This window comes from Solanum tuberosum, unplaced genomic scaffold, assembly GCF_000226075.1.
Source record: "Solanum tuberosum cultivar DM 1-3 516 R44 unplaced genomic scaffold, SolTub_3.0 scf00392, whole genome shotgun sequence".
Taxonomy (NCBI): Eukaryota; Viridiplantae; Streptophyta; class Magnoliopsida; order Solanales; family Solanaceae; genus Solanum; species Solanum tuberosum.
Genome location: NW_006239342.1, coordinates 376,651 through 394,682, shown reverse-complemented (window position 1 = coordinate 394,682; position 18,032 = coordinate 376,651). Strand labels below are relative to the sequence as shown.

General features: G+C 31.3%; 3 protein-coding genes across 3 annotated transcripts in view; 1 reads left to right on the top strand and 2 right to left on the bottom strand.

Moving 5' to 3' along the window:
- Nucleotides 1–1,135: 1,135 nt before the first annotated feature.
- Nucleotides 1,136–9,134, top strand: LOC102599122 (actin-related protein 2/3 complex subunit 2A). Its single transcript, XM_006362813.2, has 10 exons — nt 1,136–1,365; nt 3,041–3,107; nt 3,295–3,502; nt 5,124–5,293; nt 5,795–5,872; nt 6,738–6,870; nt 6,949–7,040; nt 7,810–7,866; nt 8,650–8,721; nt 8,803–9,134. The coding sequence occupies exons 1-10, from the start codon at nt 1,304–1,306 to the stop codon at nt 8,848–8,850; spliced, it is 987 nt and encodes a 328-aa protein (XP_006362875.1). The 5' UTR covers nt 1,136–1,303; the 3' UTR covers nt 8,851–9,134.
- A 3,179-nt stretch (nt 9,135–12,313) lies between these two features.
- LOC102598791 (NAC domain-containing protein 90) lies at nt 12,314–14,904 on the bottom strand. Its single transcript, XM_006362812.2, has 3 exons — nt 14,707–14,904; nt 13,619–13,908; nt 12,314–12,956 (listed from the first exon to the last, which is right to left on the bottom strand). The coding sequence occupies exons 1-3, from the start codon at nt 14,861–14,863 to the stop codon at nt 12,618–12,620; spliced, it is 786 nt and encodes a 261-aa protein (XP_006362874.1). The 5' UTR covers nt 14,864–14,904; the 3' UTR covers nt 12,314–12,617.
- Nucleotides 14,905–17,649: 2,745 nt separating this feature from the next.
- Nucleotides 17,650–18,032, bottom strand: part of LOC102579924 (basic proline-rich protein) — a 2,472-nt gene continuing 2,089 nt past the window's right edge. The window contains exon 2 of the mRNA XM_006362842.2: nt 17,650–18,025. Coding sequence (XP_006362904.1) covers nt 17,650–18,025 — 376 coding nt within the window. The remainder of the gene's footprint in view (nt 18,026–18,032) is intronic.

The following is an 18,032-nucleotide window of genomic DNA, read 5'->3' as shown; positions in this document are numbered from 1 at the left end:
GATTTGACACGTGTGACAACATTTTTAGATAGTCCGACCAACATAGCTTAAGGGTAGTTTTTTTTTAATTTCATATTCTTGTTTTTCAATTTTCATGTAAAATAATTAATCTTCAGAGAATCTTGAATAAGAAGATTTATACTTTATATATGGCATGGCATCAAAATGCAAAGTATAATGATAATTGACCTTATATATTTTGAGAAGACTTAAAAAAGTTCTCATTTTTCTTCATTCCTATTCAGTATTAGAGCTAGAAATTTGAAAATACAAAGTAGTTAAAAACAAAAAGAAATCATGGAGATTCAACATATACGAAGATAAAATAATTTGACCTTTATATATCCGGTATATAATGAAAGGGGTTTGCATGAACCCCTTCGCCCCTGCCTCAACCTCTGGTATTAGTAGTTATAAAAGAATTCTCACATGTGTGATGGGTCGAAGACATAATAATTTTATTGTACTGTATTGTTCCATTATATAACAAAGAAAAAATTATTTTTATGCATGACCGATTTAGTGCAATCGCATCATTATTTTTTCCCTCATCTTGCCCTTAGTTTCTTAAATTAATAATTTTATTTTATCATTTAAATAAAATGTATTGGTAAATATATTTGATAAAAAATAATGAATTTGGTGAATATAAATGGTTAAGTAGAAATTGATTTAAAGTAATAATAAATTCTATGTTAGTGAGTCATTATATATGAGATATAAATGGTTTAAAAAATAAAGATATGAATTATAAATTTTATTTACCTATCAAATAAATAGTTAGTATCTATATATGTGGAGTTGTTATTACAAAATATAAACTTGTGGATTAATTTTTGTATTTGAAAAATTCCAAATCATGATTTGTGGAGAATTTGGAATTTCATCTCATGATATGAAATCACACGATCAAACCTTAGATTTCATATCGCATGTCCAAACATCTACTTAATAAAAAGTCGAGAAAAGTGGCAAAAACACTACTAAACTTGACTTGAATTTAAGGTTGTATTTCACTCATGTTGCAAAATCAGGAATATATTTAAATTCAATTAATCAAATTAAAAAGTATTTTTCAATTTATGAAAGATATGTGTAACAACAATATTGAATAATGATTGATTTATTCAATAATTCTTACATCACTTTTCCCACTTGAACAAATTGACAAAAGAGAAATCAAACTTTTAATAACAAAACTTCATCAAATTGCCCATTCAAGATTCTTTGATTTCTGTTTCTTTCTAATTTCTCTGAGTTTTCAAAGAACCCAAACTGTGAATTTGTTGTGTGAAAGAGATCGATGATATTACTGCAATCTCCCTCTAGATATCTCCTTCAGATCTTGTACAATCGCGTCCAGAAGTAAGCTTCAATCCATTTCACTTTTTTCAATTTTCCCTCTTTTTAACACTTTTTCCGGTCAATTTGTGGTTTAGGGTAGTCTGGATTTGCATTATTGCTGTTTTTTTTTTGGGAGTTGATTGATGTTTGCATAGTTTTAGCTCGTTTCTGTGTGTGATTATCTGCTGGAATTAGCATAAGCATAAAGTTGCAATCTTTTAGTAATTTAAAAGAAAATGGGGGTTGGAGAAGGGGAAAGGGATTACAAAGTGGGGAATCGAAAGCTAGGTGAAAGTTCTGGTAGCCAGCTAATGAACTGAGCTAATAAGATTAAACATGGTTAGGGAAGTGTGGATTGCATTATTGTTTATTTTTATGGGAGCTGATTGAATGGCAGCTAGAATGATTGATGTTTGCATAGTTCTAGCTTATAACTGTGTGTGGTTATGAAGATGAAAGTACTTATATGCATCTGCTGGATTAGCATTTGTTGTTGCACTTTCTTAAGCATGAAGTTGCAATCTTTTTTTCCCCCCGATAACCATGGTGTCCGGACCAACTTTCGTGCACCTCGACTAAATCCACGGGATACGTGCCACCTCCCTTGCGCACCTTGACTAATTCCATGGGATATCCGCCACTTCCTACCAACAACAATTAATAGGTAACTCTGTCCACCAAGGTTAGGACAAATGAGAAGAAATCACCAAGTATTTTTGTCTCTGTTGAGATTTGAACATGAGATTTCATGATTCTCAACCCACTTCATTGATCACTAGGCCACACCCTTTGTGCTATTACATGGATTTTGTATGTGGGTGAATATTTCATAAGGAACCAAGTAACTGTTTGGAATGAGTATGTCCGATATTTAGCAAACTCTAGTTGATTGAGTTACAGCTAGTATAGTTGATGTTTCTGTGTAGTTCTAACTCATTTCTGTGCTTGAGTACGAAGATGAAGCACTTATATGTGTCACTAGGTATTAGCATTTGTTGTTGCTCTTATTAAGTGTAAAGATGTAATCTTTCAGTCATTAACACCCGTGATACATGGGTAGATGGGTGAATATTTTGTATGAGTATGTCCAATAGTTGGCAAGCTCTAGATAATCACTATACAGTGAAGCACGGAAATACTATTTGAATAAAGAACCATAATGTTGTAATGTGCATTTCCAAAAAATGCAAAAGTGTTTCAATTTTTTCTACCTTTTGCATAACAGTTTGGAGAGTTGCATTTCCTTCCTTGCATCCCAGGGAGCTGGAGTAGAGGATGAACATGAACTGCCTACACTTATCAGTTACCTAAGTAGAATCAGCTAATCAATCCAAAAGTGCTGCCAACAAAGTCACAAATGTTCAAAATTTGATTAATTGTTCAAGCATTAGCTACCGTGATATTAAAATTGATCATTTTAATTTGTTTACTTCCGTTTAGTGATTTGTCATGGGAACCCCTCCCTGTTAACAATATAGCATAAATTTCCAGTTCCTTTAATCGTCCAATTGCTCTGAGCTTATTCTTTCACTAATTGGTGTATGCTAAAAGTTTTAAAATATGACGTACCTAGTTTACTGATCCTTGAATCTTCCAAACAAATTGGCAGCCATGTATTACATATAGAACCGATGCCATTCCGTTATTTGTTTGAATAATCTGTAGTAGATTCTGACAGCAAATCCTTATTTTGCAGTCTTGAGAAAGGAGTTGAACTGGACTGCCAATGGGTTGAATTTGATGATATCCGTTACCATATTCAGGTGAGTTATTATCATACAACAGTCCACTTTGATGAGTTTTCTTTCTTTTTTTCCCTTCAAAAGAAAAATGGAAGAACCACTAAACACATCATTATTTTAAAAATGTTAATTGAGATGGTCATAGCTTATTTTGACATGCTGTCATCTATGATACATCTGTCTGGCTAATCTGCAACATATTCTGCAGGGTTCAGTGAAAAATCCAAATGTCCTGCTTCTTTCTGTATCATTGCCCATACCACCTCCAGAAACTGTCCTCTTTGGTGGACTTCCACTTGGAGCGCTAGAAGCCATAAAAGCAGCATATGGTGTAGTTGCACAAATTCTTGATCCTCCAAGAGATGGGTTTAATCTCACACTTAAACTAAACTTGTCAAAACTTCCCCCAGATGAAGGTTCTGCAAGTTTCCTCTTTAAGGTCATTATGAGCTTGCTATAATTGTGCTGGATGGTATAGGATATTAGTCCAAACTGCATTACTAGAAAATTTTGGGGGGTTCTTATCTTCTAAGGTTCATCAAGAGTCCACTTCATGTTGCATGTCTATTTTACCAAATTCTTTTCGATCTAAGTTGAGAACACTCATTGATAAGCACACATTCAGCACACACACATGAAAAAAGGGTTTTCATTCTTCTCGGTTTCTCTTCAGTCGAAAATTTCAGTGTTTCCTTTCTCATGGAGTTTTTTTGGCTTGTGTGCGTGTTTTCATTATTCCTAGAACTAAAAGGGAAATTGACAAATTTTCCCTCAGTCTTCTAGCTATTGAAAGTACAATTTATTGTCTGAGTAGTGGCAAAATATTTCAAAGAAAAAAGATATAACTGTATATTATACTAGTATGCAGCATTCACTGTCGGCTCGAAGTTGGGCCTCCAAGCTTCTGAATGAATATCATAGTTCAGTAAATAATCTCTTAACAGAAGGATACATGTCCAATGAAAGATCTGTACAGGAAACAATTAAACAAGCTAAAGTTTTTCTCTACAAAAGTCACCTATTCATCTGTAAAAGTTGGCAACCATGTGTTGCCCAAAAGGAAAGAGCAAAGTCATCTCAATGTGGAGTATATGGATTAAATTAAAGAGCCAATTGGTTCTCATTATCGAGAAAGAAAGTTCAACTGTGGCTAGCAATGGTGAATCAAACTTATCCATTTTCCTACGAATCCCAGTCTTGTTGTCTTGTACTCCAGAATTTTTTTAACTTGATCTTCAATTGGTGGCTTTAGAACATTTATTCCCCAAAAACAAATTGTGTACTCAAAGGAGAGACGTAAGCACAAAACAATCAGAGGTACTCAACGAACTCAAAAAAAGTATACAAGCAGGGGATTAACTCCCTTTGAAATAAAGAATAAAAAGTCCTTGCAAAATTTAACTCTGTGTGCCATGGTTCACTTGGATCTGTGTTATATGTTTTGGATGCACTTAGGTTAAAGCTCTTTGTTATATACTTCCTCCATGTGTTTCCTTTCAGTCCATTGTGTCCATTTTTTGTAATGGAGAATTATATAGCTTTACTAATTACAACTTTTTGAATATTGCACCACAGTCTCATTGGACCTACTCTTATTCTTATAAAGTATTTAAAATTACCTAAGAATAACCATATCTGTACTGCCGGTGGTATTATGAGGTATCCACCAAATCCAGGAGGAAAATATCCTCCTGGATGTTTCTGGTGCGTAAAATAAAAAACCATATTTCTACTTTCAGCACACCCCTCCAATGTAATTTCAGCTTTCGCTGTTGATCTTTTAGCTGGTCGGATTCGAACTCCAAAGTGCAAACTTGGGATGGTAGTACAAGTCAATATGTAGCATTACACTTTTTTTTATGAGTTGGTATACTTATTATTTCAGTTCTCTTTAAATTTGTGAACAGTTCTATGTAGAGTACTAATTTTCAGAAAATCTTTGATACTTCTGAACCTGGGTGATTGTCTATTTTTGCTGAAAGTTTCAGTTACAATCCTGGAATATACATTGCTTATGATATTTCCTTCTGATTGTAGAGCAAAAACATGCACTCCTGACAAAGATTGCATCGGTGAGGGAGGTAGTAATGGGAGCCCCACTGAGGGCAGTTTTGAAACAACTTGTTACAAGGACAGTACCTTCCGATCTAGGCAAGCCCGTTGCCCTGGTTCATCGTCCTAACGAGTCTTTTTTCCTTGTACCTCAGGTGAGTAATTTTATCTACTTTATAACATGCACACAGTGGTGAAAATTATAGCTTACCTCTATAGGCTTAAGTTCAATAAACATGAATCCATTTCAAAATGCTGTGGTGAAAAGTCAGTTTTTCACTATGAATCCATTTCCAAATTATGCAGTGAAAACTTTCTTTTACCTTGTTGAGCTTGGGTACCATAGCTAAATCAACCAATTCTTTTGACAATAACCCCATGTGGATATCTTTCAGCCTACTTTGCCTCATTGACTCCAGAGTAATCCTGCCATATCCAAGTTCTGCTAGTACTTGTCTCCTCATTTGTTAAGTGTTTTTTAAACTTGTATCTGTATTTAGTTCCAACATCCTCCCCCCTCCAAATTTGTTTCTTAATAGGCATGAATTTTCTTTTGGAATGCATAAATGATGCACATTGTAGTTATTTTAGTATCTATCTGTGAGGAGCCTATAAAGTATTCAGATTAAATGATGCAATGTACTGGCTTTTTGCAGGCAGACAAGGTGACTGTCATATTTCCTATGAGATTTAATGATTCCATAGATACTGTTCTAGCAACATCTTTCTTACAGGTAAACTTATACACGTTTTAATGTGTTCTTGTCCTTATCTTTATATCATCCCAATCCAAGAAATGAAAAGGTGTGAGAACTAATAGCTTCCAATAAAAGTAGTATTATTAGAAAATTTCTTTTCATTTTGTTTTATGCTAACGGATTACTGTGGTAAACATTCTGATATTTGAACATCCAAATTAAGCCTTCATCATGTTAAGACATAGAACTTGGGCCTAATTCAATTCCAAAAGTAACTCTTGAGGAGAGGATTGCCTAAGACCATATAAAGAGACGACAATCATTTCCTCAACCAATGCGACACTTAACACTCCCCGGCATGCCGAAAGCTGGACAACTGAAGCGTGGATAACATAACACGGGGTCCAACATTGAGAAACATAAGAACATGGATTGATGAGTTTGACTCTGATACCATGTTAAGAGATGGAACTTGGACCTAACTAAACCCTAAAAAATCTAGCTCATGGGGAGGATTGCCCAAGATCTCATCAGAAGACTACAACCAATTTCCTCGACTAGTGTGGGACTTAACACATCCTATTAGTTTGAAGATTCGTTTTGAAATTGGATACAATATGATTCGTTTCTTTGTAATCAATTTGCTTGTCACTTTCTTATCATCTTCAAGTAAGACTGAGGTTTTTATGCCATTTGTGATACCAAAGAAACCGTATGTCTTCCGGGAAGACTTGAAGGTGCAATGAGTTGTATATAGGCCATTGTCTTTGAGAAAAAAATCCAGCTCTTTCATTCAATTTTCTTGCAAGATTTTTGGTGCTTCTCTTTTCCATTGGGATATTACTCTACATGTGCCTGAATGAGTAGGGTGGTTCACTCTTTGAAATTTGATTTTTGTCAGGAATTTGTTGAGGCAAGGCGAACTGCTGGACTTAACAATGCCCCTCCTTGTTTATGGTCTCCATCTCCTCCTCAAGAACTGACAGAAGCTTTTACAGAAGCATTATCTGCTAATGCCGGATTTGTTAGTTTTGGTATAACAGATATTTTAACTTGTTATTCCATTGATATTTTGTGATTCCCATGACCAACTTATTTTCTGACAAACACAGTAATTTTTTCTCGCCACGTGGAAGGCAGAAAGCTGGACAGAACTGTCTGGAACCTATCAACCTTTCATGCTTATGTAAATTATCATGTTAAGGTGAGAATTCTAGACCGAAAGTTTCTTGTCTATTGACTTAATTATGTCACATTAATGTACTTCCATACTTGATGCAACACAATTCACAACGTCTTATGTTCAGAAGGTCTCTAGTGAATCTTGAATATATGCTTTGAAAGATTTCCGTAAATGGTGATGACCTTCAACCTTATAGAAGGCCTTGCTGACTAAATATAGAAAGCTTCATTCACAATTATGTTCCTGTATTTTACTAACAACTTTCTTCTATATTTCTGTGACTATAAAATTTTAGACAAGGATTCTTCATTCTATTAGAATTTTTTAAAGCTCTTCATTCTTTGAATCCACGAAATTAAAATGTCCCACACAGTGGATGTTTGGCATTATATATATATGTTACCTTTTATACATTTTAGGAGAATATGAAGACTAAATGCCACACATATACATCCCAATAGCTAAAGCTGTTTGTAATGATTTCTAATTCAGGCCTTTGTAACCTAACCTGTATAGTGTTCCTGGATATTTAGTACTGGAATCTGTAGATCCTTGAAGCAGTTTATCTATGGAGGCCTTGAGCCTGTTAAAGTCTTGCAACTGCAGGGTTCCTTGTGTATTCACTAACTTGGATTATTTCGAAGAAACGATCTTTCTCAAGTGAAGTGATCAATTTATAGCATGTTTATAACCATTGTGGCATGCCTCAAAACTTTTTAATATGATAATATTATTTCTGTCAAACTTTATATCCGAAATTTAATCACTCCGATGTTTTTTCTGTAAACAGTGTTCTGAATGTTTCATGCATACTCGAATGAGGCGTCAGGTGGAGTCATTGATACAGGTAATTATCAATCTTACATGATAAATATAGGAACAATAGAATAGCATGTTTATGCCATTCTGTAATACAAATGCGTACTTGGCAATGACCACCTACAAAGAATGCTAATTGGCAAGTTTGCTAAATTTTATATCCATGGTTGCGTTTTTTTTACTTTTTGCTGAAAGAATCATGGGAACTGTTTACCTTTAGCAATAAGTTCACGCTTATTCCGATGAGGCTGAATGTAGAGGTTTCCTAATGGTTCTTCGTGCAATCCTATCAAAATGTCTGAGTTTGTTTCTCTTGGGGAATTAGGTGATATCCATTTTGTGTTTTTCCATGAAACATGTTCATCAAAGTCATTCTACGAAAAAGCTAAATGGTTAATGTCCAATCTTGTTCTTGTATGACTGGCACATTCATCTTAGTATCCACATCTCTGCAACACTCATCTTGTGGATACGGTGGACTCTAGCAGCCCACATTCACTCTCATATAACATTACTGGTTTTATACTATATAATACATGTTGTATAAATAGCGTCTATGTGACCTTCCAAAACACGATGCTTGATGACCCTAGTGCCTTTTAAGGACTGAAGTCCCACATGTATCTCAGCTTTAATTCAATTTTCTGTTTTGATATCACATTCTGCCTACTCAACTGCATTGTTTCGTCTTACTGCAGTTCCTTGCAACTAAAATGCCTCGAGACTCATTTCTTGAATTATTTTTCTTGTTTACTTGCTGATCCTAGAACTTGTAAGTTTGTGGGTTCACACATTTATAACTCTTCTGCAGGCACTTGACCGTGCCAAACCAGATCCCGAGAAGGCCAAGAAAAATTCACCTAACAGATCATTTAAACGAATGGTAAGTCATTTGATTTGTTTGATCTCTACACCAAATCATTTCCTACCATCTAATCTGTTTTCTTTCTCGACATTTTTATAGAGCCTCAAGGATGGCAATAACAGTTTGGGTTCGCGAAGTTGGAAGTAGAAAATTGGAGAATTGAAGGTTACTTGGCCTGAAATTATAGTAAACACCGCCTCTTCTCTAATAAACTCCATTTTACTTATCGTGTTCATGTTTATAGTTGTCGTTGTAAATCTTATTGAATTGTCTTCGGCGTTAGATTTAAACTTAGCCATCTTGCTGAAGCTTCAAGTTTTGGTTAGCAGATTGCATTTGTTTAGGTTCATGCAAATTAGTGTAAGATTTGCTTTGTAACAACTTGCAATATTCCCATTTTATAAAGTTGCATTTTTGCTTATGCTCTAAAATTTGTCTCCGTGTGACCGGTTCAAGCTGTGGAAGTAGCCACTAATGCTTGCATTAGGGTAGACTGTCTTCATCACATTTCTTGAGGTGCGGTCCTTCCCTGGACTCTACGTGAATGCAGGATGTTTTGTGCATTAAACTGCCCTTTTTAGACCATTGAGAAATTGGACCATGTTATCAAGCATCTCAACTATGAAATTTGGCTTGATTTTTGGGGTTAACTGATATTTTTATTAGTGGACAACAATTATGAAATAATCGAGATACATGCAAGTCGACAGTAAGTATCAAATAATTGATCAAAATGTGCAATAACAATTAGCAAATATATGAAATAGCAACATCAACACTTTACTGAATCAATATTTACGAAGAGACTAAGTTCACATGTTATGCATTAATTAATTTGATGTAAATATCAGGTGCGATTTATTTTTTTCCGACAAAGGAAACTGTGGGACCCACAATTAATCAAGGTTCCCTTCCCTCTATTCTCATCTTCCGTGACTCTCCGGTCACTGTACCTGAAACCCTCTAACATACGGCGCCGCTTTGTACGGACGGAGTTAGAGACGTAAGGAGTTCATCGAAAAATTATATTTTGTACATAAAGTTAATATTTTCTATGTATAAAAATAGTACTAACATATATCAGTGGTTATTACCTACTTTAATGATGAAGGACTCACTTTATATAACAAACGATTTAGTGTGATCGCATGGTTATCTTATTATCTTTTTCATTATGCAATTACTTGTCGTTTAATAATTTTATTTTATAAATGTTATACATTCATAAAATAATACAACATAATATAATATGAGACAAAATAAAATGATACATTATGAAACAATGAATAACAACCATCTATTATTTGTATTCTTGATTTCTCGGGTGTTCATTCTTCATATTTTTTTAATTTCCTTTATAAACCTTCTAACTATTGATCAATATTCAACTAAAGTCTCTATTTTCTTTTCGAATTCTAAGGTCAATCCTAACATCATTTATAAGGAACCAAATGACGAAACCTCCTTCTCAGATAAAGATGTCTTCGACATTCATAAAATTTAAAACTCTAGATCCGTCAATCAGAGATAATCCATTGATAAATATTAACCAAGACTTCAAGAAGACTTTAAATTCAAGACAAAAAGACTAAAGAAAACAACAAAAGTTTCCAAACTTAATTGTCATATCAATAAAGAAGTGTTTTTTTCATAATTTAATGTTGCACCTAATTAATTAGCTATCTTGGCAATATTGACTAATTCTTTCATGTAAATTATCAAATAATTAAGCAGACCACACAATGCCCAAAAACTTCCAATAAGTTTGTGGAAAATAATCCAATAGACAAAACACAAACACACACATACACACAATGTTTTATTAGTGTCTTCAGAGCTCTATCTATAAGTTTACGAGAACTCAATAGCTTTTGTTTAATCATTATTCTTACCTTCATGTCTAACTTTTCTACGTTCATAAGTCTACATCGACCTCAAATTAATCATAAAGTTATTTTTTTTCTTGATTTCAATTTTTCTTAACAAAGAAAGTGAATATATAAAATAATAATTAGTTAAATGATCATCTGATGAATCAATCAATTTAAATAAAATCGTCTTTATATATTTCATCTATCTAATATGATAACTTATAAAAATAAGATGATTTGATTGGAGATAGATTCCAAATTCAAAGTTTATAACAATGGTACATATATATTTACAATTATTTAGTAAATTTTTTATTATGCTTACGTAATTAAAATTTAAATGAAAGTTACTAAGTTCTCATAAATTTATTGTCTGGAGAGTTATTACGCTATCAATCTGTCACTCAATCACATTACTAGCCCTATTTAGGATTGGCTTTCATTTTCGTCACTAAATTTGATAGAAAAAAGCATTGTCATTGATAGTGACTTAACTATTATAGACTTGGTATAATCACCATATTTTATTTTATTTTAATTTTATGTAAATAAAAAAAAGTGATAGTAAGTTGGAAGAATGACCAAGTCTTTGAAATTGACTTGAAAAAAGACTAAATATTTTGAGTGGACATGCATTTATGTGGATACCAAAATCTTCCAAATTCTATGTGGAAAATATTCTCATCATAGTATTAAAAAATATATTATTGTAAATAATCTTTTTTAATTCATCTGGTGTTTGGTAAATCTCACATTCACATTCACTACGACAAATGGAAATTTCCTCCCTTTAACATGTTAAGATGATGAAAATTTTCCGACAACATTTTCTCCATTTTCAAAGAATAATATGACATTATGTCTATCGTGTTTCTCTTTCACACGTTTTTTGAGAAAATATTAATTAAGAGGGTTTTTATTATTTTATTGTCATTATGACTTAAGGTATCATTTGTATTCATTGAATATTTACTTGAGGTATTTCAAGTAGTCTTCAATAATAATTGATACTAAAGAGAGATGAAAGAAACATAATTAATTTTATCTCAAACTCTTAAAGTGAATATTTCTTCTCTTTATTTTTAATCGTCCAATTTAAACTTAACATATTCTTTAAGAAATAATAATTAATATGAGTGCTTTTACTGTTTTACCACAATACATACTTATATTAATTGATATTTAGTCTTGAAAAATGATTTAAAAATAAATAACTAATGATCTAAAATTTTGAAAATGATCTAAAAATACTAATACTCCTATGTATATTTTTTTTTTATTGATATGCCAAAGTGATATAGTAAAGACGGACATCTATTTTTAGTATAATTACAAATAGAAATAAAGAAAAAGAGTAACGTAATATAACTATTTTTAGAAATCACGATGGATAAGATCGAAAGAGTAAGATGATAACTGAAAATTATGTCTTTAAAAGTGAACAAGTAAAAGTGATTTATTTTTAAATAAAAATATATTAGATAGAATAAAAAATGACAAGTAAAAAATAATGAACAAATAAAACCGAAATAATTAGCTCATGGTAATTAATTTTTTTTTTGGGTAGACACTTTCCACGAAAGTTGCAATTAGATGGAATAATAATTTAATGAGTGCTGTTGAAGGAAAAAAAACATATAGAGGCAATTTCTCTATTGTTTGTTTCAATATTTTTTTTAGCTATAACAATAAATATTATTATAAAAAATATATAACATAATATAACATAACACGAAATATTAGTTTTATAGAAGATATAAATATTATAATAAAATATTGTTATCAAAATATATAGTACTATCACATGTTTGATTTCACAATGAAATCATCCTAATATTTCCTCTCTTTTTTCCTATCTTAACCCTTCTAAGATGAAATACAAATTAATTTTTTATCAATAGTTATAGCGGACAGATAAAATCCCTCTACTCTGTTGTTTCGGGTTCAATTTCTGAAAAAATCCTAGTATTGAGTGATTCTTTCTATAATGAACTTTCTATGAACATAAATCAACTTAATCAGGTCCCAGAGCAGATACCGAGTTTACATCCAGTTAAATTGTTCCCAACCACTAATTAGAGTCTCATCATGAAGATTACTTTTAACCCTCTTGTTGTTGTGTGAGTTGATGTTAATTTCTTGATTAATAATAGGGATTTGATCATTATGATGAAGATTAACATAATCTTGTTCTTCCATAGCTAAGCTTTCATCAGGGGAACTTATTGCCTCCATTTTAGTAACATTTTCCATAGAAATTCCACCTTGATTTATAGTTGATTTTGATGGTTCCCTTGTTATTGTTGCAATTGGTCTCCGATCGAACGCTCGAAAACTTCCCGATATGACGTAAATTCGACATAAACTCATTTCGTGCCTTAACTGTAATAAACGAGTGACAAAATTAGCTCATTAAATTACAAACATGTCTAACTCATGTAAGTTTGAGTAAAATAACGACCTATTAATTTATTAACTTAACTTTGACCTGTTCAAATTTATCTCATCTGGAAATTGAGCTTATTTAAATAAAGTACATAGCCTAAATTGACACATGAAAAAACAATATTGTTTTATTATTATTATTATTATTATTATTATTATATATGTAATAAATAAGATTTTTTTAAAACTTAATTTTGTTAAATATATCATAAGAAAAAAAAGGATAAATTAAAATTTCATGTAATGTATATAATTCATATATTCAATCTTAATTTGTTTGAGGTTGGAATTATTATTTTTGTTATAAAGATTAGTATGCAATATATATCCATGGTGAAGATTACAAGTATCTTTATTGAAGATATAGAAAAGAATTAGTTTCCTTTTCAAATATTATAGCCCAACAATAATATATTTAATATAATTATTCAAAAGTAAGGTTTGGAGTAACACAGATTTTATCCTTATTCCTATAGAGTAGAAATGTTAAATTCTATAGACCTTCGACTTAAGAAAATCATTTTTTTACCAAACAAGTTTAAAGGAAATGCAAGAAATATCGTAGAAAGAAAAGTACCGACAGTAAAAAATAATATTACCTTAGGAATAGAAATAGTTGAATTAACTTCTTCTTCAATAGCTCTATATTCATTCATTTTCCACTTAGTTTTTTTACCAGTAGGTGCTTTTCCTTTATAAAATACCATACTTTTTTTAACTCCAATAACTTTGCTATTTGATGAATAAACATAACTTGGTGAACCAGTTGCTTTCCAATAACCACAATTTGTTGTTCTACATGGTCTTCCTCCTCTAGCTTCTCTTTCTTGTCTTGGCACAAAGAAAAACCATTGTTCTGTATCTCCCATGCACAATTCCCCATGAAATTCTACATAAAAAAATGTTACACGTTGTTTAAGTTCTATGCACTGACAATATAGAAAAATAAAAGTCGATAGCATAATCAAGGCATTTATAATAAGGTATATTTTCTATCTGTCCTAATTTATGTGATACAGTCGAACATGTTTATACAACAACGTCGTTTGTTCAGATATAGTGTTATAGAGAAATGTTGTTATTGTAACCGGTTTCAAAGAGAACATGAACAATTTTGTGTTTGGTTAACTTTTTATTTTCTCAAATTTTATGCTCAGTCAAGTACTGTTATATAAGTTCTGACGGAGGGGAGTTTAAATCTCTATAATATGCATAAAATGATAACTTTATGTAACATATTAAATTACAGTGATAATACCATTAGTGTATATAACTTAAATTCAAAATTGTAACCATGAAAATTGGTTTATTAAAATGGTGATCAAGAATGAAGATAAAGAAAGAAGTAGAAGAAGATAGTTTGTGTATACTTGGTCGAAAATGCCACATAAACTGAAATACATGGAGCACTAATCCCAAGTAAATATTTTCTACAATAAGCACTAACTTGATATAAAACGACACTAATACTATCGATCGATGCATATAACTTAAACTCCAAAATTATAATCATGAAAAATGTGAAGATGAAGAAATGAACAAGAACTAGAAGAAGTGTATTGTGTATACTTGAAAGATGTCACATAAACTGAAACATATAGAACACTAATAAATAACTTTAATAAAAACGATAATTAAATCAATATAACATGTTAAACTATACTGATACTATCGAAGTTATACGTACTTGGAAGATGCCATGGATCAAAATCATAAATAGTAACAACTGGAATTACTCTATCAAGCTCTGGCCTTTTTCCTTCAAGCTTTTTATGTAAATAAAAAGATATTAATTCTTCTTCTGTTGGATAAAATCTAAATCCTGGTGAAATAATTTCCACCATTTTTATCCTTTTTTTGTTCTTTTAAATTAAAAAAAACTATTTTTTTTCTTGTTTTGTTTTTGGTTTTGTATTTGCTATATATTTATAGTAATTGTTCCACAAAATGGGACAATAGAGTTAACGTGTGAATTGAGAATTTTATTTTTATTTGATTGAAAAGTTTCCACACGGTTTTAATTAGTTGTCCCAATAATAATATTTAGGTTTATTTGTACCATTTTTTTATCTCATTAATAATCATTTCTTATTTTGAACAAGTCAAACTTTTTTTAAATTGTTTTTTCTGTTTTTTCCAGTGATGTCTCAATCAAGCCTTTTCTTTTTTTTTTTGTACTTGCAAGTAAATTTTTTTCTAAATTTTAATCTAAAATAAAGATGTATGGTTCATAAAGTACTAATTTTATTTGTTCATAAAGTTAATTAATTTTTAATTCTACGAAATATTTTCCTTCATATCAAATTTGCTTAAAATATATTATTTTGTGTGTATAAACACTTATTTAAATTTTTTAAACTCAAAAAGAGTCTATGGACTCTTTTAGAGCCCGTTAGGATTGGCTTAAAAGAAGTAACTTTTAAGTCAAAAATAAAAAGTCAAATTGAAATGACTTTTAAGTCAAAAAATAAAAAGTAGGGGGAGACCTACTTTTGGTTTCTGACTTATTTTAAGTCATTTTTTACCTTGCCAAACACTTCGTAACTTATTTTAAGTCATTTTTGACCTTTTCTAAGTTATTTTTTATATTGTCAAACACTGCAGAAATAAAAAACTGACCTAAAAGTAGGCTTGACCAACTTTTAAGCCAATTCAAACACTCTCTTATTCTACTCTTTTTAGAAATTCAAAATTATGTGATCGACCTGAGAGTTATCTTATGAAATTTTTTTTTCCATTTGGTAATGTAACTAATTCATTTAACCAAACCAATCTATAATTCCAATAAAGAACATTTTATGTTTTAAGTGTGTCTATAGAAACTTTGAGAGGATAAAAAAATATTATAGAAAGCTAAAATGGAAACAAAATTGATTTAAAATAACGAGAGAAGAAGCAAGTTGCTACAAATTTATTTCATCACATATACTTATACCAACATGGATTGTGCTGCAGTAGTGAGACTACTTCACTCTTATTCGAGGTCTCACGTAGTCGTGTTAGAACTTTGGATATGGAATTTTTTTTGTTGAGAGTGTCACTCTCAAATAGGCCATGCAATATATGATCTAGAGACGATTCGATGCACTAAGTTCCAACTAATCTATATAAACGCACCAAAGTGAAACAGAGCGATTTTCGATTTTCAATATTTTAATTATGGTTTATAATCTAAATTCGTCAAATTTATATCATATATGCGTAAATTCTACGTATATTTTATTTCGATTTTACTTATAAAATTATACGATAATATATGTTAGTGTTATTATTTTTAATACTTATACCTTATTAATTATGACACAGACAAATATCAATGGTGGAAAAAACACTGTATTAGGACAGCTCATTAAAGGGTGTTTACTTGTCTTTGCTATGCGCATACGTCACAAAATCGATGCACAAAGTAAGGACAGCTCGATGTACAAATCATATAAATCATGCTTTAAAATAAAAATAGAGCTTCACTTGGAATCTTTTATTATTTACTATACTGATTCTATTTGTTATTATAGGTAACCTACAATTATTTTTAAGTGATTTGATAGTGTTAAATATTTACACGGTTAGTATATAAAAAGTAAATGAATTTAATTTAGAACTCATACTTCTAAATGTCAACCTTTTACCCTAAATTATATTTTTTCCGTCTAATAATATTTCTCCATTATTAACTTAACACACATTTTAAGAAATAATAAATAATAGGGATAATATTACTATATTATCCTTTAAATATATTAATTTTAATGTCTTGGGAAATATATTGAATACTAGTATTTAATATCAATGGTAAATTAGACACAAAAAAATAAATTATCTTTTAATTTTTTAAGCTAAATAAATATTATTGAACAATTACGTTTAATATAATGGACAAGTAAAAATTTACGCTCACAATAATAGTATTATGACAAAGAAGGTATCTCTTCATCAAAAATTGTACTTCATTTTTATATTTATAGACATGTAAAAATAATAAAATATTATACTTAATGTTTGATTTCAAAAATGAAGTGGTTAAAGTTACATTTTTCCTTAATAAGGGCCCACATCATCATCATTGTACAATATTTTATTGGAGTAATTTGCTGGACATGAATTGGTAATGTATATGGGTTCCACTTCAGTATTTTCTCAATTTTAATTTATTTATTTTTACTTTTTCTACATTTGCTATATATTTTAAAGTTATGATAAAAGTATTATAACAATAGAACTTATGTCTAGTGAGCCATAAATTCTTTAGAAACTAAAATCATATTCGAACTTAACTTAGTGAATTATTATAATATAAACTTTCATGGCGTAAGTAAGTTATTTATAGTAAGAGGCATAAATTAAAAGCCAACACCAAAAAGAGAAAACAGTGCAAATGACACACGAAATGGTCACAAATCGTTTTTGTTGCTCCTTTTATTAATGAACATATCAACCACTTCCAACTATGAAATAACATAACTCAAAGGCTATATGAAATTTCATTAAACAAAGTAGGAACAAGTTAATAGGAGAAACACACGCTTAAAAACAAATAATGCTGGATTATTCCACTTTATATCACATGTTTCTTTCTTTTAGAAACATACGTAATACAACTCCAGCTATTACAAGTAGTTTTATTATTCATTTAATAGTAACCAGAAGGTGGAGGATTTCCATACCCTGGTGAGCTTTGGGGTGGAGGTTTGTAGATGGGACTAGGTGGTGGGCTTGGTGGAGGAGGTGGTGGGATTGATGGAGGTTTATAGACGGGAGTAGGCGGTGGGTTTGGTGGAGGAGGCGGTGGGCTTGATGGAGGTTTGTAGACTGGAGCGGGCGGTGGGCTTGGTGGAGGAGGCACTGGACTTGGTGGAGGTTTGTAGACAGGAGGGGGTGGTGGACTTGGTGGAGGTTTGTAGACAGGAGGAGGTGGTGGGGGTGGTGGAGGAGGCGATGGACTTGGTAGAGGTTTGTAGGCAGGAGGAGGTGGTGGGGGTGGTGAGGGCGGTGGAAGAGGCGATGAACTTGGTG